The 24605-nt window shown below is 36.1% G+C and overlaps 1 protein-coding gene across 1 annotated transcript in view; it reads right to left on the bottom strand.

Annotated features, from left to right (window-relative positions):
- Positions 1 to 22462, bottom strand: part of Chd2 (chromodomain helicase DNA binding protein 2) — a 121839-nt gene extending 99377 nt beyond the window's left edge. The window contains exons 1-2 of the mRNA XM_077800220.1: positions 21965 to 22462; positions 21491 to 21622 (exon numbers count right to left, since the gene is read on the bottom strand). Of these exons, the coding sequence (XP_077656346.1) occupies positions 21491 to 21552 (62 nt within the window). The 5' untranslated portion in view covers positions 21553 to 21622; positions 21965 to 22462. The remainder of the gene's footprint in view (positions 1 to 21490; positions 21623 to 21964) is intronic.
- Positions 22463 to 24605: the final 2143 nt, after the last annotated feature.

Raw genomic sequence — 24605 nt, 5'->3', positions numbered from 1 at the left:
TACCCCGTATACAGACTGCAGAATCACATCGGTTATACATCCACGTTTTTACATACTTCCATACTAGTGTCTGTTGCATTCTGCTGCCTTTCCCATCCTCTACTATCCCCCCTCCCCTCCCCTCCCCTCCCCCTACCCCATCTACTGTAGTTCATTTCTCTCCCTTGGTTTTTTTTTTTTTCCCCTTTCCCCTCACTTCCTCTTATATGCAGTTTTGTATAACAATGAGGGTCTCCTTCCATTTCCATGCAATTTCCCTTCTCTCCCTTTCCCTCCCACCTCTCATCCCTGTTTAAAGTTAATCTTCTCATGCTCTTCCTCCCTGCTCTGTTCTTAGTTGCTCTCCTTATATCAAAGAAGACATCTGGCATGTTTTTTAGGGATTGGCTAGCTTCACTTAGCATAATCTGCTCTAGTGCCATCCATTTCCCTGCAAATTCCATGATTTTGTCATTTTTTAGTGCTGAGTAATACTCCATTGTGTATAAATGCCACATTTTTTTTTATCCATTCATCTATTGAAGGGCATCTAGGTTGGTTCCACAGTCTAGCTATTGTGAATTGTGCTGCTATGAACATCGATGTAGCAGTATCCCTACAGTATGCTCTTTTAAGGTCTTTAGGGAATAGTCCGAGAAGGGGAATAGCTGGGTCAAATGGTGGTTCCGTTCCCAGCTTTCCAAGGAATCTCTATACTGCTTTTCAAATTGGCCGCACCAATTTGCAGTCCCACCAGCAATGTACAAATGTACACTTTTCCACACATCCTCGCCAGCACTTGTGGGTGTTTGACTTCATAATGGCTGCCAATCTTACTATAGTGAGATGGAATTCTTAGAGTGGTTTTGCAATTCTAATCAGTAAGAGTGAATCAGGCAGTATAGCGATACCAGACTTCAAACTATACTACAGAGCAATAGTAACAAAAACATTTCTCTGACTGCTAGAGATGGTGAGCATTTTTTCATGTACTTGTTGATTGATTGTATGTCCTCCTCTGAGAAGTGTCTGTTAGGTCCTTGGCCCATTTATTGATTGGGTTATTTGTTTTCTTATTGTTTAATTTTTTGAGTTCTTTGTATACTCTGGATATTAGGGCTCTATCTGAAGTGTGAGGAGTAAAAATTTGTTCCCAGGATAGAGGCTCCCTATTTACCTCTCTTATTGTTTCTCTTGCTGAGAAAAAACTTTTTAGTTTGAGTAAGTCCCATTTGTTGATTCTTGTTTTTAACTCTTGTGCTATGGGTGTCCTATTAAGGAATTTGGAGCCTGACCCCACAGTATGTAGATTGCAGCCAACTTTTTCTTCTATCAGATGCAGAGTCTCTGTTTTGATATCAAGCTCCTTGAACCATTTTGAGTTAACTTTTGTGCATGGCGAGAGAAAGGGATTCAGATTCATTTTGTTGCATATGGATTTCCAGTTTTCCCAGCACCATTTGTTGAAGATGCTATCCTTCCTCCATTGCATGCTTTTAGCCCCTTTGTCAAATATGTATATCAGCGACAAATCTTCTCTGAAATGGAAATGAGGAAAACCACCCCATTCACAATATCCTCAAAAAAAATAAAATACTTGGGAATCAACCTAACAAAAGAGGTGAAAGATTTATACAATGAAAACTACAGAACCCTAAAGAGAGAAATAGAAGAAAGTCTTAGAAGATGGAAAAATATACTCTGTCCATGGATAGGCATAACTATCATCATCAAAATGGCGATATTACCAAAAGCTCTCTATAGGTTTAATGCAATGCCAATCAAAATCCCAACGGCATTTCTTGTAGAAACAGATAAAGCAATCATGAAATTCATATGGAAAAATAAAAGACCCAGAATAGCAAAAGCAATTCTAATCAGTAAGAGTGAATCAGGCAGTATAGCGATACCAGACTTCAAACTATACTACAGAGCAATAGTAACAAAAACAGCATGGTACTGGTACCAAAACAGGCGAGTGGACCAATGGTACAGAATAGAGGACACAGAGACCAATCCACAAAAAAAAAGATACTGCTCCCTTTAAATGATGTAAAACTGAAACTCAGAAGTATTTGTCATTTTCACATCTCCCTGACACAGAAAGTCCAAAATCTGACCAATCTGAATCCATTTTCTTATCTGTAAGAAAACCAAAGTGTGTACTACAAAGAGAAAGAATGCAATCTGGTTGCCATTATACTAATCAGTGGTTCTCCATAGGTGTAAACTAGACTCCTCTGAGGAGCTTTATAAAAATATATACACATTAATCCCAATCCAGAGGAGTCCTGCTTGCAAAAGGGGTACTGATTCTAATGTGACTGCCCAATACTGGCATCTATACGTTCCCTTCCCCTTCCTCACTCCAAACACCCCTATCCCTCAAGGAAGAGGGAATTGAAGAATGTAGGTAACAGCTGAAACACAAGGTTCACAAACAAACAGAACATTCAGAAATGACAGAGTATCAACCTCAAGCTCAAAGACAATACATGTATATACTCAAGAATATAACTAATGTGATTCTGTAACCTGTACACTTGGAAAAATGAGAAATTATACCCCAAATTAAAAAAAGAAAAGAAAAAGAAAAAGCATTTAGGCACCCTGGTAGAACTGAAAATATTTTAAAGTGATAAGAATTAAAATGGAGGAATTCAATGGCTAAAGAGATAAGATAGTTCTCTTTTGCTTGAAAAAGATCTTTTCACAACAGGGGCAGGGCTCAGCAAAGAAAGGCAGGCAAAACAAAACCCAGAACCAAGAGTAACATTAACTTCTCAGAAAGGTCCTTGACTTTAGCAATTAGGAGGTAAGTCCTATGGCATGAAGCCTAAAAAAATAAAGAAGGGAAGCTTCATATTTACCAGCAAAGCAACTTCCAAACTAGAAATAAGATTATACCACTTGACAAATATGTATTCAAAATTAATAGATTAGAACACTGGAAACTGGGATGGACCCAAATAACCCTGTGTGATCTATTATAAGCACAATTGAGTGCAGGAACCTTGCAGTTATGAAGAAGCAATGAAAAATAATGGGTAGGGGTTGTCTCTACCTAAAGAAGGGAAGAAAGGTGGGGAAAAATATCAATTGCCTGATTGCCTCATAGTTATAAGGCATAATTCTTTGCATGTATTTTATATAGACTTTATATGTATTATTTTGCTTATTCCCCAGAACAATACTATTGAGAGTTAGTATTAAGGAATGAAAAAACTGAGATGTTTTAAAATTTGACCAATGACAAAACTAGAAAATCTGAAGGTTGTGGGGAGGGCAGACAATCCAAGACTAACTCAAAACCCACATATTATTTTGCCATAAGGAATAAAAACCTTAAAGACTCAAAGTAAATCTTATCCCTATTATAAAATGTCCCCAAAGTCAAGACATCCCTGCTATGAGACTCACAACTTTTAAATTCTCATTGTAATTATTGACTACTTAGCCCTTTTCAGATCAAGCTGACTAGACCAGCTAATTAAGACACACGAGTCCCTAACTCTATACCTGTGTACAATCAGAAGGCCATCACTAGGCAAGAGGGGAAAAAAATAGAAAGAAAGAAAGATGGACAAAAACAGTTAAAAAGTACAGCCTCTGCAGGAGGATCACAAGTTCAAAGGCAGCCTCAGCAACTTATCTAGGCCCTCATCAATATTGTGAGACCTTACCTCAAAATAAAAAGTAAAAAGGACTAGGGATGTAGCTCAATGGTTAAGTGCCCCTGGGTTCAATCCCCCATACCAGAAAAAAAAAAAAAAAATGCAGCTTCTGGCCAGACCCAATGACACACACCTGAAAATCCAGCAACTCAGGAGACTGAAGCAGATGGATGGCAAGTTCAAGGCCAGCCTGGGCAACCTGGCAAGACCCTGTCTCAAAAGAATGGGAGGGGGAGGACTATGTAGACCAATGCTGGAACAACCCTGGGTTCAATCCCCAGGGGGGTGAAAGAGGGTGCAATCTGAGTCTCTAGCATCTAGTCTTCATTCTAGTACTAGTGGTAGTTTGCTCAGGCCTGCACCATCCTGTCATCTACCTGTAGAGTCATGAGACCATCAAATGACAGCTATAAAATCAATATTCTATAAATGCCAAAGCCTTATCCCAAAAGGCATATATTTAAGAATCTCACATCCAAGCTCAGATTTCATTCTCCACAGCTAACTACTGGTGAGCCTATACCACAAAAATCCATGATTCACTGGAATTTGTTAGTTTTGCTTTCACCATTTGCTCGCTAAAAGGTACAGAAGCTCCTGAGTTTTCTTATAAACTAAGGGATTCAGCAAGGGAGTGTCCCTGAAAAGGATGTGAGGAGAACAACCTGAAAACCGCACATATACAGCAAAGCAGCACAGTGCCTCAACAAAGTCAGATCAGAGAGCAGCTACCCTTGGCCTGGTCATTGTAACAGCAATCTCAACATACCCTGTAAAATCTGGCCTCTGACACTTCCTCAGACCACTCCTGCCCACTGCTCCAGCCACCAACCATCCACAGAATATCAAGTAAGCTAAGCTCTAATATTTCTCATCTCCAACCCCTACATCCACTGCTTATGTAGCAAGCTAATTTTGAGGTAACAGGCACTGAACTTATGATAGGAGAGCACCTAAGTTCAGTGCCTATTATATACTTCTAAATGCTGATGTCTAACATATCAATTACTACCACTGAAAACCCCAAGAATGCAACCTCATTTTGAAGTCAGCTTCAGCCCTCATACTCTGCTGACTCTCCTCACTTTTAGCAATGACACACATCCTGAACTAGAAAATTGACCCCAAAACCCAGCTGTTACCATCTACACTACCTTGCCTCCCATTTTTCCCAATATATAAAAACAGACTTGAGAGGGAAGCTCATCTTCAATGTTCCTTGAACCTAGTATGTTAGAGAAGGGGAATTTATTGACTTCACTAGAAAATGCAATCTGCCTCTTTTTGAAATGACTGGCTTAGTTTTTCAGTTACTATATTGCTTAACTCCAGGTAAGACGTGGAATCATATTCTGGCAATCACACCAACTAAAATTATCACAGGACCACAGTATGTTCTCCCACAAAATGGAAAACATTCCAAGACTGAAAATCTTCAAGTACAACTAAAAAGACCCAGCAAGACACAATTACACTAAAGACCCAGCATTTAGTCTACAAAAGAGTACTAGAACAATGTAGCTAACTAGTAACGTTTTCAGTCTTTTATGCTAAAAAGTAGGAATCACTACAGATATAATGTAATGCCCATGTCAGGATATGTACATACATCTCATTCCCTTTGAATGAATTTATACCCACAGTATAAATAAGCTCTATTTTACTTAAAGCTAAATATGGAGCTGGGGTTGTAGCTCAGTGGTAGAGCACTTGCCTAGCACGTGGGAGGCACTGGGTTCAATTCTCAGCACCGCATACAAATAAATGAACAAAATAAAGGCCATCAACATCTAAAAAACATTTAAAAAAAGCTAAATATCTGATATACTTCCATATTTATTTCCAAATTATTCACTATACCAAATAAAACTATAAATATTCTTCTATATAACTTCTTGTGCAATTGTGTATTTTCTGTGCTTATATAGAAAATGACAAGTAGAAACATAACAATGCACACAATAGCAGCTGGTAGGTAGAAAACACAGCCATATTCCTATTAGTACACACTTGTTTGAAATGCATTTTAATCTATAAATTTGCAACAGTGCTTAACTCTGTTAGATGAGTTATCAGAAATACACACACACACACACACACACACACACAGACTTATGAAAATCACACCCAAGAAAGGACAAATACCAAATACCCAGTTCCATGTACTTCTGAGGACTGAGGAAGATGTTATCAAAAAATGATATTTCTCACATTTTATGATTGAAGCTTAGTGGTGAATTCACAGCTGTTCATTATGTGTCTGAAACAATTTTAATGACTAAATGTGTTCGATTTTCAAAATAAATCCATCCAAAAAGAGTCAAATGCAAGGTAGGGAAGCAGGACACTCAGTCCCATATAAAATGAGTTAAAAATTTAAATAAGTTTTTTTTTTAGATATACATGACAGTAGAGTGTATTTTGGCATATTATACATATATTAAGTACAATTTAATTCTATATAGACCTCTGAGAATTCCTCAGACCTCATCACTTAATCATTCCTGGCCACTATTCCAGCCACCATGAACCCACATTCTTTTGGTTGTACATGATGTGGAGTTTCACTGGTGGTATATTCATCAGATAGGAAAAAGGTATATCAAATCCATTCTACTGTCTTTCCAACAATAAGTGTTTTTAAAATTATTTTTGAAACCATCATGTTAGATCAAACATTCAATAAAAAAACACATATTTGAGGTGGGGATGCTTCTTTAAATACAATTAAAAGGCATTGCTTCGCTTTCATACTTACAGAGGGACATATTCCTAAATGTTGAAATGGAAAATGGCTTTTTAAAAAAGTAACAATGGCCAGCAGTGGCTCACACTTGAAATCCCAGTGGCTCAGGAGGCAGAGGCAGGAGGATCAAGAGTTCAAGCCAGTCTCAGAGAGGCCCTAAGCAACTCAGTGAGACCCTGAAGGTTAAGGATGTGGCTCAGTGATTAAGTGTCCCTGTTAAATCCCCAGTACCAAAAAAAAAAAAAAAAAAAAAAAAAAATTAAAAGTAACAAAGAAAATATATTCACATTTAGGGGACTGAAAGTCTATTCCTTCAAGGTATAGGAAGTTTCCTGAAAGACTATGTAGATTTGCCATTAATACCTAATTATAGTATTAAATACCATTAGTACCAAAGTGTAGTTTTATGCCAACTAATAGCAAAGAAGGTATAAAGCCCACAAGACTAATAAAAAGGGTTAAATTTAGTACTTGGGTGAGGAGTTCTTTAATAAAGCATTCACTAAATAATAAAGTAATAAAACTCCCTTGTTTCCAATGGTTTCACAGTTTTAAAGTAATTAAAAATGAAATGTTCAACAATGATTATCTACGATGTACACAGAATCTTCATTAAAAAAGAAAAAAAGTCATCTGAAAATTACTCAAAATACACTTGCAAGTTTTATATATTTTGACTGAACTACTCCTCCAAGAGAAATATGACATAAAAATAAGGGAACAAACTTAAGTGAAAACTTGGATTTTAGAGTCCAATAGAAAATGTTCATGAGAAAAATTTAAACACTTCCTTTCACTTATGGATAAAAGAACTTTGTATGCTATCAAGGTCTTTCTGAAGTAGGTAAAAATAGAGTAAATATTTCTTAAACCAGATAGTGAAAGCAAACAGCATTGTTATCGCTCCATTTCCTAATTTTTAATTGCTATTTCCTGAATGGTCACAAGAGGGCAGCACAGCAACATTCCACTTAATGCAAATCTCTGGGTTCTCTGCCCCAAGAATCACCATTTTCAGCATAGTGTTTATTTTCCTAACACAAAAAATGGCTGAACTGCTTTGTAGACCTCAGCTATTTTGTTGGTTAAAGCAAAATATGGAAAAATGCAAAGCTATCTACTACGGAACTCCATAAAACTTAGTTCCAGAATGAGTTTCTATCAATGATAGAATGAATTGCTAATATTTGTGGAGCACTTATTTGTCAAGCATAAGTAAAAAGTCTCCTAATTAAAATTAATTAATTAGAATTACTCCAGGGAGAAGACTATAAGATCAAGCGTAGCTGTAAGTCACTCCATAGTCTGCCCCTATCCTCTATGTGGTTGGTGCCCTTCCTTCTCATACATTCTTCAGTTGAACAGATTGTTAAACCAACCAAAGCTGGTGCATAAATTATTCCTTTCCATTCACTTTTAAGTGTCTTAGGAAGATGGAAAGGTAAAAAACATTACTAAATCATAAATTTCTTTCTGGCAAAGAACACAAAAAAATGCATTTTTAAGATCCCCTTAAACTTCTAGTTCAAGTCCTATGATTCTAAAGAATAAACAACATTACATGGAAATATTGGGAAAAGAAATTTGTATGTATGACAAAAGATATATATACAACATATGAGGAATCCCAACGACTCTAGAGGCTGAGGCAGGTCTTTGAGGCCAGTCTTAGCAACTTTAGTGAAGCCCTAAGACCCTGTCTCCAAATAAAAAGTACTGGGGATGTGGCTCAGTAGTAAAGGGGATTCAGTTACCACCAACAAACCCCCACCCCGCACCCACCAAAATTACATATCGAAAATCCAATAGAGATGGGTGCAGTGGTGCATGCCTGTAATCCCAGGGGCTCAGGGAGCTGAGACAGGAGAACCACAAGTTCAAAGCCAGCCTCAACAACAGCAAGGCGCAAAGCAACTCAGTGAGACCCTGTCTCTAAATAAAATACAAAACAGGGCTGGGGATATAGCTCAGCAGCCCAGTGCCCCTGAGTTCAATCCCTGGTACCAAAAAAAAAAAAAAAACCCACAAATCTCATAGAAAAGTAGGCTAAGAAAATGGACATGCAATTATGAAAAAGTAACTGAAACAGCACATAAATTTAAGGAAAAATAATTAAGCCTCACTGGATAATGAGAGATGTATATTTGGACAGATTATTTCACACATCTATTTTGCAAAAATTTAAAAAGTATAATATTAAAAGATGCTGGAGGGCTGGGGTTGTAGCTCAGTGGTAGAGTGCTTGCTAGCACGCATGAGGCACTGGGTTCAATTCTCAGAACCACATATAAATAAATGAATAAAATAAAGGCTCACCAACATCTAAAAAAATATTTAAAAAATAAAATAAAATAGGGGGGCTGGGGATGTGGCTCAAGTGGTAGCGTGCTCACCTGGCATGCATGCGGCCTAAGTTCAATCCTCAGCATCACATACAAAGAAAGATGTTGTGTCCACCGAAAACTAAAAAATAAATATTAAAAAAAATTCTCTCTAATAAATAGATTAATTAATTAATAAAATAGGGGCTGGGGTTGTGGCTCAGTGGTAGAGCGCTCACCTGTCACATGCAAGGCCCTGCATTTGATCCTCAGCACCAAATAAAAATAAACAAATAAATGGCTGAGTAAATACATAAATAAGATAAAGATGTTGTGTCCAACTACAACTAAAAAATATTTCAATAAAATAGGCATATGAATCCTGGAATTCATATGTGAATATCTAGCCCAGATAAATCAAACTGGTGCAACAGACAAGTACAAAAGTATTCAGAACTCTTCTCATAAAACCCAAATTATAATAATCATCATCATCTACATATCCATGTATGAACATGTGAGCTATTCATCCCATGCAATTAAATGGTGATTAGGGCTGAAGTACAACCACAAGACAATTTCAAAACTATTTCTGAAACTTAAAATTACATGAAATATGTACATTTTTAAATGGCAAATTTTTATATTGCAAAGGATAAAAGGGATACTAATGAGGAGGGTTAAACAAGATTATAGCTATGTCTAACATCTGCATTAAAACTCCAATTGTATTATTTGAACTTTTCTAAGTTCTTCATGATTTTACAAAATACTATGTTTTTAACATCGCAAAACTGATCCCTTCCTAGGATTCAAAAGTTCTTCTAGAAGTTACTTTAACAGTAGATAAAACTATGGACTTTCTTCGAAGTGCTAATTTATGGAAGGCCATTAATATGGACTGAAGTCCCTGAGAAACAATATGGTTTGGTTTCTTATGCTACACGAAATTGTTCATGCTACCTTCAGGAAAGAAATGATAGCCATATTACCAAATAGGTCAATTCTAGCTAGCATGGTAACAAAATTCCCTGTGTTTGACCTTTACAAGGAAAAAAATCTTGAGTGACTGGACATTTACCCATCTGCTTTTTTGTACTGTTGTTTCTTCTTCCTGTTTAAGCTATCTTATAAAAATTGACTGTTATGGACTGGGGTTGTAGCTCAATGGTAGAGTACTCACCTTGCATGTGTGAGGCACTGAGTTCAATCCTCAGCACCACATAAAAATAAAAAAAATAAAGGTATCATGTCCATCTACAACTAAAAAAAAAATTTTATTATTGACTGTTCTGTTCAGAGCGCCTTCTTATTTTTTAAGATGAGGTACTGATCTAATTCATAAATCACTAATAAAATCCAATTAGATCTTTAAACTCAATTTGTTAAAATTTGTCTTCTGTCAGAAAAAAAAAAGCACATGTATAAAACAGTGTCATAATACAGAGTATTCTGGAACATGTCTACAATCCCAGCAACTTGGGAGGCTAAGACAGGGTCACAAATTCAAGGACAACCTGGGCAACTTGTTGAAACTTTCAAAATAAAGCAATAAACATTGATTAAACAAGCAAACCAGGTGATGATTCTTAGCAAGTAAATTTGAGGAATTAAATGCCTACATAAAGCTAAGAAAATAGCACTGCAAGAATTTGACCTATCACTCCCTTCCTTCAAAAATTACAACTGATCAGCCACACATTATTGCCTGTATTTCAATGTCAAACGACTTTATCTGAACTGAAAACACAGTAACCATTTAAGATTTTCAACATCCACCACACTGAAAAACTCCTTCCTTAGAAGGCATTATCTACAGGGCTGAGGATGTGGCTCGAGCGGTAGCACGCTCACCTGGCAGGTGTGCAGCCCGGGTTAGATCCTCAGCACCACATACAAACATAGATGTTGTGTCCGCCGAAAACTAAAAAATAAATATTAAAAAATTCTCTCTCTCTCTCACTCTCTCTCTAACAAAAAAAAAAAAAATGCCATCATACTGTCTCAGACATTTAAAAAAAAAAAGAAGGCATTATCTAGGAAGCAAACGTTCCCAGTTCAGGCTATGAAACAGACCCACAAGGCGCTTATAACATTTCCTCTAACCACTATAAAACCTGTAAAAATGCAATCAGGTACAAGACTTGCATTTTTATTTTTCATTTGGTACTGGGGATTGAACCCATAAGCACTTTACCACTGAGGTACATCCCCAAGCCCTTATAATTTTCTGAGATAGTGAGAACCTATCTAAAATTTGCTGAGGCCAGCTTCAAGTTTGTGATCATGTTGCCTCAAGTTTCCCAAGTTGTTGGAGTTACAGGAGTGAGCTGTCACACCCAGCTGTTTGTTTGTTGGGGGAGGGGGGGAGATACTGAGAATTGAACTCAGGGGTGCTTAACCACTGAGCCACATCCCCAACCCTTTTGTGTTTTATTTAAAGACAGGGTCTGAGTTGCTTAGCGCCTCGATTTTGCTGAGGCTGGCTTTGAACTTTCAATCCTTCTGCTGCTGGGATAACAGGTGTATGCCACCACACCTGGCCACCCACCTATTTTTTAAAATCCAAGTGGTTCTCATGAAAAAGCTATGTGGCACAATTCCCACATAGCTTGAACAAAAATTAGAGGCAAAGCACAAATATTCATAAACTAAGGTCAAGTCCAAAGTGTATGTGTGGCAATGGAGTCAAAATGGTTGAGGGAAAAGTTTTGAAGTCTCTAGTACTTCACTATCCACCTACCTTTCCTCGGTTATTAAAGTGTCCCCAAGGGAATCACATCAGGGACACATTTTTACTTAAACATTGTGATGTAAAATCATGGCCTTTTGAACAGTATTTTAATTCTGGCATCAATTACATTCACAATGCATTGTGCTTTTGTTTTTGTTGTTGCTGTTTCTTTGTATAAAATTATATTGAGTACAAAAGGATTCAAGACTTTTTACTCTTTTCCCCAATATGCTATATAGTTTCTTCTTATCCAACAAACTGTTCACAGGATGCATAAACAATCCTAAGGCCAAGCTGCCAGTATGTGAACTGTATTCTTCCATTTACTCCCTCCTTGTGCTTCTATTTTCTCATTTATAAAATAAGGATGATAATTATACCTACTTATGCATAAAGTTGTTAGTATTATACAAATTAACATACTTAAAGGACTTATCTAAGTTGGAGGATTATACCAGACACTAAAATGCTGGAAAATATTGAGTCTTCCCAAAGCATTCAACTTATTTTCATTTAAAAGATCTATCACAATCATTGTACCTAGTGACTTGACAGTTAAAAATACAATGAGCACAAGCTAATTTAGAAGTATTTTCTAATTACTGATAAGCATATAACTCAACTGAAGAACAGAACGACATGGGTACAAAAGAGCTCAGTGGGACCTAAGACTACACACAGGTCTTCAAGGAAAACTCTGTGGATAGTTAATTTAGGGCACTGTTAACCAACCTTGGAAGGAACCACAAACATTTCTGTTATACTTACCCCAACATGAAATAAAACATTAAAAAATAATATACACACACCCTTAAAACAATGCCTGACACAGTAAACATTTAGTAAAAATAAAACTAGTTTGGTATTTTCCTATAAAATGTTTAGAGCATAAATTTTTCCCTCATGATTTTAAAATCCAAAATGAAAAGATTACAAACTATCAGGCTTACAAATAATAGATCCAAATGAGGTATTCTTACGTTTATTATCATCTTCTGTCTTAAAATGGTTAAAATTTACAATCCACCAGTAAGTGATAAACACCAGCTTCTAAACAACTCTCCCACAGAACAGACCATGTCCTCTGCTGCAATCTTTGGTTTTAGGATACATTCCTCTATAAACGAGAAGGAATGTGGGGTTCAGAATGGAATGTAACTGCACTGATTCTAGAATCTAAACTTTTCGAGGTATCTGAAGGGTGTTAAGTAGAGAATGACCCTAAGGAAGAGAATCCCTGGAGCTTAACAAGATACAAGGAATTCAGAAATTAGAAGCCTTTAGTGAAAACATTCCACCAGTATACATATGATAAAAGTATGCCTAGCTGGGCACAAGGGTGCAGGTCTGTAATCCCAGCAGCTTAGGAGGCTGAGGCAGGAGGATCTCAAGTTCAAAGCCAGCCTCAGCAAAAAGTGAGGTGCAGGGCTGGGGATGTGGCTCAAGCGGTAGTGCACTCGTCTGGCAGGTGTGCAGCCCGGGTTCGATCCTCAGCACCACATACAAAGATGTTGTGTCTGTCAAATACTAAAAAATAAATATTAAAAATTCTCTCTCTCTCTCCCTCTCACTCTGTCTAAAAAAAAAAAAAAAAAGTGAGGTGCAAAGCAACTGAGACCCTGTCTCTAAATAAAATACAAAATAGGACTAGGGATGTGGCTCAGTGGTCGGGTGATCCTGAATTCAATCCCCAGTTCCAAAAAAAAAAGTACTCCTAGAACTGGAACTGGTAGACATTTAATTGAGAAACTCTTCCTCTTTTCATCAAGGCTATAAACTCCCCCACCTTAATAAAGCCACCTTATTTCCAAAGTTCCAAATTCAAACTATTAAAATTGAGATGGAAAGGGGAATAAAGAAGATGGGACAGACAACAGAAAGACCAATGGTTATTTTTTTAAAAGAAAAGAAGAACAAAAAGTGTTCCATGAAAAGTTTCAGAACAAGCCAAAATATCTTTGTTCCAAGATGACATCATGGCCCATATGAAAGACCCAAACAATTATACAAAATAAACTACTAAGACTATAAAAAGTTTCAGAACACATGGAGACACTACAAACACATGGAAACACAAGGAAATTTGAACCATATGGAGAACTTTAAAAATTAAATCTTGAGGACTAGGCTGGACATTGGTGTATTTTTAAGTGTTCTCCAAAATCTGAAATAAAAACAAAAAAAGATTTCAACTAATCCATAAACAAAAAAGGAAACTGAGAAGTAGCACAAACCAAAAACACAAATATTAACACCATAATTTCAGAAAAATAAACGGTATATTAAGCAATTATGCTAAATCAAATACATAGTGCCATGATGAAGACTTGATTACTACAAGCAAGCTACATCCATTTACGGGACAGTAGCTATAAATACTATTGCTCTTAAATTTATACCCAAATAGCACTCCACAGTAATATTCACTGTTCACTCTTGTACTGCAATAGCCTGAGAAGGGAAATGAGGCAGAGGGTAAACATGGGCAGTAATTACCAGCTTGGGGTTGGAGGGTAACTAACTACTCAGGCTGACCGCCAAAGAGTCCAGAATTAACTATAAAACACATTGTAAGGCTTTAACTAAAAGGGGACTTGCCTCCTAAAATTGTTACAAATATCACTTCCAACTGGACTAAAATGACTCTAGATAAGCCAGGACAACCACAACATCCCTCAGAAACAAACTGGCTCTAAAGAGGCACTGAAGAAATGTAGAAAGAGGACAAGAGAGTAAACAAAACAACTGAAAATATTACTAACAGCTTAATGCTTGTTGAGTACTTTCAATGTGACAGGCTTTTTGCTAAATACTTCCAGTCATTATAATATTTTAATCCTAATTGCCCAATGATGTCTACCTATGTTTTAAAAATGAGAAAATTGCCAAGTCTAAAAATGAACACTTAACTGACCTAAACTGGGAATAAAAAATTCTAGTACCACAGTAAAATCTATCACAGCTCTTACTATGGAGAGAAATCAGAATTAAATATAACATATAAAATGTGGACTATCCTTAGAATGTTACCTTAGGCCTCTTCTGAAGCATTCTCACCCTTAAAATCAGAGTAATCATATTTTGCCCTACTATAAGGATCCCAGTAAAGCAAACTGTAGTATTTTTCATGGTGCACACCTATAATCCCAGATACTTAGAAAGCTGAGGCAGGTGGATGGCAAGTTCAGGGAATGCTCAGTCAACTTAAGGAGAATCTATTTCAAAATAAAAAGTAAAGGACAGGAATACAAATAAATGATAGAGTGCTTGCCTAGCATGCACAGAGGTTCAGTCACCACTATGGAGGGAGAACACCTTTGGGTATGAAATACAGTCCAGGAAGATGTCTGAAACACTAAGTTGACCTACAATCCAACATGTTAACAATAAAATGATAAATTGAAACTGTATCAGAAAATGTAGGGCTGGGGATGTGGCTCAAGCGGTAGGGCGCTCGCCTGGCATGCGTGCAGCCCGGGTTCGATCCTCAGCACCACATACCAACAAAGATGTTGTGTCCGCCGAGAACTAAAAAATAAACATTAAAAAAAAAAAAAATGTAGCATGACTTTCATACACTCAGGTTTTACATAATTTACTTGATAAGGAAAGGCCTTGTACTCCACTTTAGTCTGGGTTTAAATGTATCCAAATACAGGGGTTTTGAAGAAACACCACTGTCCCCAGTCACCTAGTCAAATAAAGTTTAGATTAATTAGTGGGGAAGGTCATAATAACTACACATAAACAATGTTTCTAGTACTATGCTAAAATTACTGATTGAAAAAATAAACCCTGGACATTTGATAATTGGGCCAACTTGTGTTAATCTGGCTTTATACTAATAACGCTAAAATTACAAACAATAATTGGCAATCTAGTGGAAACTGACCAGTCAAGATGAAATCTGAGAGGAAATAAGGTATTCAAAATAATTCACTCATAGAATAGTAACAAATTTATTTTCATTTATATACAAAATAACTCTTAGGGCTGGGGATATACCTCAACTGGTAGAATGCTTGCTTGGCATGCACAAGGACCTAGATTCAATCCCCACCACCACAAAAATAAATAAAATAAATAACTCTTAGATGACTTTTTCTTTTGAGACAAGATCTACATTGCTAAGGGTCTTGCTAAGTGACTAAGGTTAGCCTTAAATTTCCAGTCCTCCTGTCTCAGCCTCCCAAATCACTGGGATTACAGGTGTATGCCACCATGCCAGGATTAGAAGATAACTTTTTAAAAACACCTGTTTCTTGTTAAAGCAAAACCCTCTTCAAGGAATTGGGAGGAGGGACTAACAAAATCTTAATAAATGGGGGAAGGGGATTTACCAGAAGTCATGAAGAGTAGTTGCTCAGTTTTCACATTAGGAATTAAGTTTACTGTACCAAAGTTTATCGAACAAATGTGTGGAAATCCCAAGTGGTATCAAAAAGTTATGAAAGTCACAACTGTCAGGAATGCTATATGAGGGGGAAGGGTACAACAATAAACTAATTATAAAATCTGTTTCAGATAAAATTCAACTGAACTCCCATATTCACTCCTAAAGCAATAACTTGCTACAACTTTTACAATTAAAACTCGAGGAGCCGGGGTTATGGCTCAGTGATACACCACTTGCCTAACATATGTGAGGCACTGGGTTCAATCCCCAGCACCACATAAAAGTAAACAAATAAAATAAAGGTATTGTATCCATCTTCAACGAAAAAAAAAAATTAAAAATAAAAAACAATTTTATCAAATATTGTTTGCCTACTCCCTATCCTGACTTGATCTTCACAAAAGATATTAACCAAAGAGCTAAGTAAATAAAAATTACAAAGCACCAACTTTTAAACAAGAAGTATATACATACAAAAAAATTAATCACAACATTCTTTCCTTGGCACTTTACATCATTCTCCTTAAAAGGTAAAAAAGAGATCAATGGGGGCTGGGGCTGGGTCTCAGCGGTAGAGCTGCTCACCTAGCGCCTGCGAGGCCTTGGGTTCGATCCTCAGCACCAAATAAAGAGAAATAAACAAAATAAAGGTATGGTGTACAACCAAAAAATAAATATTAAAAAAAGAAAGAGAACAGACCTAAGAAAGAACTTTCCAAAAACAAACACTAATTGGCTATACATGGATTCAAAATAATTCACTCATAGAATAAGTAAATCTGTGATGTACACTTTAATTGATGTGGTCCTGAAATCTACTTCAGCTAAAACATCTCATAAAGAATATTATTCTTCTAAATAATAACTGCAATGTTTACTACTTAATCCTACCCTAAACTTAGAAATTTGAAAGTGTTTAGCAAATACTAAATAATGTTGTTGTTTTCAGTTGAACATGGACACAATACCTTTTTTTACTTTTTTATTTTACGTGGTGCTAAGGATCGAACTCAGTGCCTCATGTGTGCAAGGCAAGTGTTCTATCACTGAGCCACAACCCCAGGCCCCTGTTAAGTTTAATACAACTAGAACTCAATTTCAATACACAGAATGGGAGTTGGGATTGTTATCTTTGTTCTTGTGGTGGCAGAAATATTTTTAAATGTTGGAAAACAATAGTCATCGAAGTTTTAAGTATTTAAGTCACTATGAGTGTTAAATATTTTATATGAAATATACATATCATTTTTAAACCACTTAAAACATCTCTGGTAAACTTCTATAACTGAAAATCCCATTTTTCAACTAGTTCCCAATAAATCTTTCTTCCCCAAAATCCAGACTGTGATAATCTACAAAATCCACTACTATAGTGGTGTTCTCCCCTCACAAACTTTTTCAGAAACATGAGATAGGCTGAAGAAAGCATCTCTTACCTACCTCCAAGAAGTCCACATCTTTTACTTTTTTTTAACTCAACTAAAACAACTCAGAACTGGGGACTACTCCAGAACAGCCTATTCATTTATTACAGATAAAATACAGTGAAATAAGGCAGGAAAAGGAAAAGGCATGTCAGTGAACAGGAAAAAAATCCACTAATATGGCCTTTCCTTTGTGCTTACATTCATTGTTTGTGATTCAGTTGTGAACGTAACGTTTAAAAAAAAAAAAAACTATGAGTTTTGTAAAAACCACAATTCCTTTCAAGAGGCTCAAACGAGGTAGCCATGAGCTGTTTTAATTATTTACCAGGAAGGTATATATTAACTGGAGGTTCTGAGAAGGCATTTCCCAAGATTTTAACAAGGGTTTGACCAATTTTTGAGAGCTAGTATCTTTTAGCAAGTGCTGGTAACACTCAGGAGTTGTTGCTGATATTAGTTGGCATAGTAATGGATACCTAATGCTGTATTCTTCCACTATTTAATTCTTACTAGAAAACCAATAACTCTCAAAACTATTTTCTACTTAACCATTTGTAAATCTTATATATATAAATCACAATACATACTGACCTGAGTTTTTCTCCATCAAATGCCAATTGAGAAAATGTATGGTACCAACTAAAAATGCAAGGGGTCAAGTTCAAACAATCGTCCCTTGGTTTGTGAGCCATGTACTAAAGAGCAGCTTTAGCACTCATTAACGATTCAATTAAAATAAGAAGTTCCGGTTTTGGTCAATGGTAACAAATTTAAACTCACTAATCTCTTCACTGAACAAGGAAATAAACAGGGATAAAGAAAAATCCACTGGGGTATGAAAAGGGAAAGCAAAAACTTTAAAAAACACTGGAAGGTTTTCTATTTCGATTTCCGATTAGTGCCTTTTCTCTCCCAAAGTAAAAGCCGCTTCCAAGAGAGAACAACTATGCCCAGGAACCAGCAAAGAAAAACACACGGTGGGGTGTGGACCGGTATAGATAAGGGCTGACAGGGCGGCCATGAGCCAAATCAGTCAGGAAACCAGCTGCCCACCGGAAAGTCCCACCGGGTTCTTTCCCCCCTCCCAGAGGCACACGACTGACTAAAGCGAGAAGGGACGCGCCCAACACGCGCATGCGGATAGACGTCACGGCGTTCTCTCCTCCCTGCGGCGAGCCTGCTGTCGTCACGGGGCGGGGCCTGCCTGAAGGCGCCGCCGTTGACCCCGCTGTTACTAAGCGCGCGCATAGCCAATCAGGACCGGGCGCCAGCGCCGGCCGGCCTTTGAACTCGGCACGGCAACTTCCTGCTGTTTGGCGAGTACACAGTGCAATGCAGTATGTCTGTCAGCGCTGCGGCACAAAGGAACAGCCATTTTGTGACTGAGCTGGACCTGCACCAAGATGCCAGGGGCTCAGAGCTGTTGCCTGCGTTAACTATCGAGCTGTCTATTATTTCAGCATCGGAGCACCAAAGACGAAGAGAATGGGGGGAAAAAAATGTTTGTGTAGTTCAGGTTTCGTTTATTTTCAGCCCTCTAAAAAAAAAATCCCAATTTTTAAAGTATTATCAGCGTCATAAAATGGCTGCCATTTAAACTGCCTGTTCCAATCCACAAGCACTGCATTATGCCATTTCTAATCATCCCCAACCTTTTAGACTAAGGCTTATGAAAGCATAAGATTTTACTCGCACCTTGGGTTATCAAAACAAACCTGAATCAAAGGCAGACGATTTAGCCATAAATTTAATAAACTGTTTTTAAGTTAAAACTGCAAACGTAGCATCTTAGAATACAGAACTGTGTGCACACAGTTCCATCCATTTTCTTCTCCCCAGTTTTCTATTCTTTGATATTGCTGAAGTTATCCCAAGACAAGTGTACAGTACACTTTTTATGTCCATTGCCAACACTTTTAAATATCTAGAAATTTTTACAAATATCAAATGTTTTTAAAATCACATTTGTGAAAAAAAACTTTTTAATCTTCAAATAGTAAAATACAACGTATAACATATTAGAATTGAGCATTAACGTCCAAATAATACAGGCTTACATAATCACTATTAAGTATACAGGAGTTACAAATACAGAAAATACCAGGTTTACTTAAACTCACACACATTCCTAAATTAGTTCAGACCAAAGTTTACTTGACCTGCAAACTCCTTTACTGTCTTGTGACTAGGGCTACAAAGGTGATTCTCACAATATTCCCTAATACCATGCTTTGTGCCATAAAAACATGGGCCCTTACAGATTAATGACACAGGATCCAAGTACTAGAGGAACAATTCAATATCAGCTCACTAGAAGTAACAATGTACTACACTGAAGCAACACTAACATCCTTTAAGCTTTACAATTTTAAAAGGAAGTGATGTCATAATTATGTACATGTATTAATAATGTATGCAATTTAGAGTAACAGTAATTTAAAAGTAACTCCATCTTCTTGTCAAGGAGTCTCTAATATTTTTGGACATTCATCAGGTGTATGATTTACAGATTACTTGGCAAAAGGCTTTAAATACATGGCTTCTTATTCAGCTGTTAACTCCAAGTAGTCAAATTCATAACAACTTCCAAGTAGTTTTCTAGATGAGAGTAAAAATATTAAAAGAATGGCAGCACTGCTCAGTTTTCTACATTAGAAAGCATTGATCAATGAAGTTAACCACAAACCTTACATAAGAAAGCCAAAACCCATGTGAGACTATGCAAATCATACACTCAAGGGAGCAACATTTTAGAACTGAATCTTTAATAATCTGTCAAATATATCTGGGGAAACTATTTCTTCAAATTGTCATAACTTTCCAGAAAAATCAGTGTACGATAAGTAGTTTTTGTCCTACATATAACCTAGTAATTACATGGACAATTCAATTTGAAAGACATCCAAAAATTATCTCAATATGCAAAAGTAGTTTGCAAATATATTTTTAAAAGAAAGGTTCAAGATATTTTAGTCTAAAGCAAAAGTCAACATTTGGAATAAACCATATTCAAAACTTCCAAATTTACTATCCTAATAATTAGAATATATATAGTTACAGAAAAATAAAATCAAAATTGTGAAGAAAAAAAAAAACACATAACCCATCACATTCTTGTTAACTGCATGATTTAAAATTTATAACATGACAATTCTTAAAAACACATCCCAAAATGCATTCATGTACTTTTAGAAATTAAGATACAGAGATCATTTAACAAAAACATCTTAAAGAGTTTATTACTTAAATCACTAATAAGCTACTCCAAGGAATGTGAAACAAATTATGATTTGAACAAACAGTACATTTATAAGCTTCAGAAGATAAAGCATTCCAGGCGATTCTGTCGAAATAAATCAATAAATTTAAAGCAGCAACAACTAAGATATGAGGAAAAAATACTACATCTACCAAATAGAAAGCACAATCTTCGTAAGTATATAAATGTAAACCTTAAGTTATTTTAAATGTAAAATATACAATTATAAATAAAATCACAATACAAACACAAAGCAGAAGTATATTAACAGCATTCCAGGATTTCTGTGATTACAGGTTTGATTTCATAAATTCAGGAACTGCTACCAAGTAAAGGTTTTGATAAATCATCAAAAATTCCTAAATTGTCAAGTGTATCAAAAGAAATGTAGAGTCAAATAAAAATATAAACTGAGAGGCATCAGTCAAAGTGTCCTTTTTGCAATTTCATTTTTAAATGTACATTTTTTCATTCATATAACTTTCTCAAATGTCTATTTACTATAATTTACTACTACAAGGCTCCTCTATGGCCCTCAGTTACAAGTTTGGATATCCGAGATTCTTCAAAGAAAAAATTTGCCTTGTATGTAAAATGGTGCAATGCAGCAATGGCTAAACCGACAAGGTCATTTTTCTGCAGCACAAAAACCTAAAAACTGAAATTTACTAACAGAAAAACTGTAGTTTACAGGAAAGGCCCCTTTGAATAAAGGTACCTTACCTTTTGACTGCTCTAAGAGGCCCTAAGTCACAACTCAACTTTCACAAAATGCGACCAAAAAATTAGGGTGTGGCATATTAGCAATCTCAAGGTCACGCTTTAAAAAACTAATCCAAATCAGAAAAATACTTATAACACAGACAGCATTACATGTCTGTCAAGGTAAACAATTGTAAGCTGAGGTTTCCCCCCCCAAAAAAGACAAAAAGGAAGAAAGTTGATAGCTCATACCTCGATGCATTGCTGTGTAGCGAACTGTCCTCCTCTTGGCTTTTGTCCTTATTTCTCATCATCTTTTTAATTCTTAAATATTAAGGGGGAGGGGGAATCTGTTTGCTTTGAAGTCCTGTGCCCAGGTATTTACTGTCAAAAGTTGAAAGAAAGATAAGGTCCCGGCTCCTATGGATGGTTTTTATTATCAGGAACAAAGTCCTGACGATGTTAATGATATTGTTATAATGCAACAACATTAAGCACCAAAATACAGAAATATTTCCATTTTTTCCTTAAAAAAAAAGAAACAGGATAAACCAAACACTGAAAGCATCACTATCAATAAGGAAAGTTTCTCAAAGTAACACACTGGATACAAATAACAATCTCTGTATCTTATTGCGTCATCCAGGAATTTCTCTTATTTACAGAAAATAAAGCAAACTTTAACACATAAATCTTTGAAATTATCACTAATGATAGTGAACTTACCTGATCCATGTAGTAATGTCCAAAGCAAGAGTCCTATCTAGTAGTAGAAAAATATCAGATCCAAAATAATTAAAAATAAAGGCAAAATCCTCCTTTAAAAACGAAAAATAAATAAAATAATCCTCAAATATGTCAACTGTTCAAAAAATAAAGCAATAATTAATACTAAAACAGGTCCGGAAGAAAAAAAAACCTCATTAGGAGAGCGCACAAAAATGGAGGTGCGCCATGGCTTCTAAGCTGGAAAAAACAACGACCTGGGCTCTCAGTACGGCTGCTTCTTTCCAACAAGGCACGAAAAGAAAGCTCCTAAAAGCTGCTTTTCTCCCTAAAAAAGGTTCAAATCGACCCCAGTAAGTCACTAGGAGAGGCAGGGGGCTGCGGGGGCCCCCTGAGGCTGCCCGAAAGTTAGGGAAAGTTGCGTAAAGTGAGGCAAAGGCAGGGAGCAGAGCGCGCTCTCTCTAAGGCACAGCCGCCATCTAGAGCCTCCTTCCCAGCTCTGAGAGCTCTGCCTTTGATTGACACTCTCTACATTTACCCCACAACTCAGGTGATGTACCATAGACCCACCCCTTCATCTCCACCAAAAAAAAAAAAAAAAAAAAAAGATCCTCCATCCCAGGGAGCCTGAAGACCCCCACCCCCACACCTCCCTGCCCCTCCAGACCACCCCAACAGGGGGAGGGGGAAGGGCTTCTTAACCCCCTCTGGCTCAAGCACCCTTTTTAAGCCAGAGAGAAATGTAATTTGTTCCTTTTGTCTAAAGATCTGCTAAATATTTCAATCCTTGTGCTAAAATAACTTCCTCCCTGGACAGGAAGTGGTGTTTTATCAAGCCATTTTGAAATAGGGATAATTCTTGGAGAATCTAAAGCTTAGCTTAAGTACTTATCTTTTTAAAAAATTAACCCCCCATGGGTAAAATGTTTTCTAAATAAAAGTAAAACCTCAATTGTATAAATTAAATTCAAGCCTTGCATTCTTCATGATGCTTTAAAATCATTTAAAGACAAAGTTTAAGGGGGAATTTTCAATCCCAACTGGAAGAAAGGGGTAATTTTTACAACTCAAGAGCGCCTCCCTAGTGTTCACTTGCAGTAGAGCAAAAGTTAACAATCTTTTCCCAAAAATCTCAGTATTTCTTGGTACACAAAAATCATTAACCCATTATATAACCCTGGATCTTCACCCAACAAAACATTCTCAGTATTATATTTTCTTCCCACACTAATTTAGGCAAAACAAAGTACTTCAAATTCAAGAATAAGGACCAACCACAGTCACCTTTAAATCAGAAACCCAAGAAACTCCATTTCCAAACATCAACAGAACATACACATCTCCCAACCATTTCCTTATTACTTCAATAATATACAAATTTTAAGTGTATACCCATCTCAACAATGATAGGTTATTAACAATAGATCAGATCTGATGGCAAGTTATCAAGGTAATGTCACAGAGCAGTCTCCTAAAGATCAAAACCATAAGATCTAAAGAAACAAAATTATTACTGTTGTCAAAAACTATTAGTCAATGATCTCATCAAGCATCCATGCAGACAACACATTCATGTCTCCTTAAAAAAAAAAAAAAAAAATCCACTCAACTTTCCTTACTCAAAATTATATTTTTGTCAGAACCATGTCCTTCCCTCACTACAGAAATCCATTTTAGATTTGCAACCAACAAAAACAACAATGTTGAATCTAGGTAAACATAAAATCCACAATTAAAACTCCTTCAATTCTACAAAAACTTCAGTATCAAAATCAAAATCCACAATTGCACTTTGGAACATACACAAAGATCAAACAGCCCCTCATATCAATCAATCAGAACAAATACTACATGAATATTGACCATAGATTTGTCCACTATTATATTTGACATTAATCACAAACCCTTTATGATTATTTCTAACAAAAAAAATTAACCTGAACTATTCTTCATTCTGCTATGAGAAAATATGATCAATGATTCATTTGTTCTATCAAAATAAAGCATATCAACTTAATAATATTATAGTAACTAAAACTATTATTAGTTATCAGCAACAAATGAGAACCTGGTACTTGAAATTCAAACACAGGTAATAATATGGCATGGTGATTCATTTTAAATAACCAATTGTAACAATAAGACACAAGATACCAATCCTGTTTGAAATGTACATAAACTGTATTATACACATTACCACAAACTATTTACGTCTTTTTGTATAAACCCTAAAGACACTTCCCTATAAATCCAACACATCTTCCCCCAATATTAAGACAATGAGACATCAGTTTAACTTAAATATTTAGATGAATATTCTATTGCAAGATGTTTTATTTGTAATATTAAAAAGCGAAGGTAAAGGGACCATTTCAATCAACAAAGGATAATTCAGAGAGAAATAACTGAGTTTGAGGGCAACAAACACTGTTTCAAAAGCTTACTAAAATATGATGGCACACTGAATATTCTCTGATTATCCATTAATTAACTTGTTTTGCAAAGTGTTTAAAAAAATAGAAATTCAAGGAATTCACCCAAAACTTATAAACACAAAATCACATTTTAATCAAATGACCATCCCAAAGAACAAGTAAATTTGTAAAGCTTAGTCAAAAACATTAAATCTTAATCAGCCAAA

Source organism: Urocitellus parryii, chromosome 6 (genome assembly GCF_045843805.1).
Source record: "Urocitellus parryii isolate mUroPar1 chromosome 6, mUroPar1.hap1, whole genome shotgun sequence".
In the NCBI taxonomy this organism is placed as follows: Eukaryota; Metazoa; Chordata; class Mammalia; order Rodentia; family Sciuridae; genus Urocitellus; species Urocitellus parryii.
Note: the sequence above shows the minus strand (reverse complement) of the source record. Positions and strands in the feature narration are given on the sequence as shown.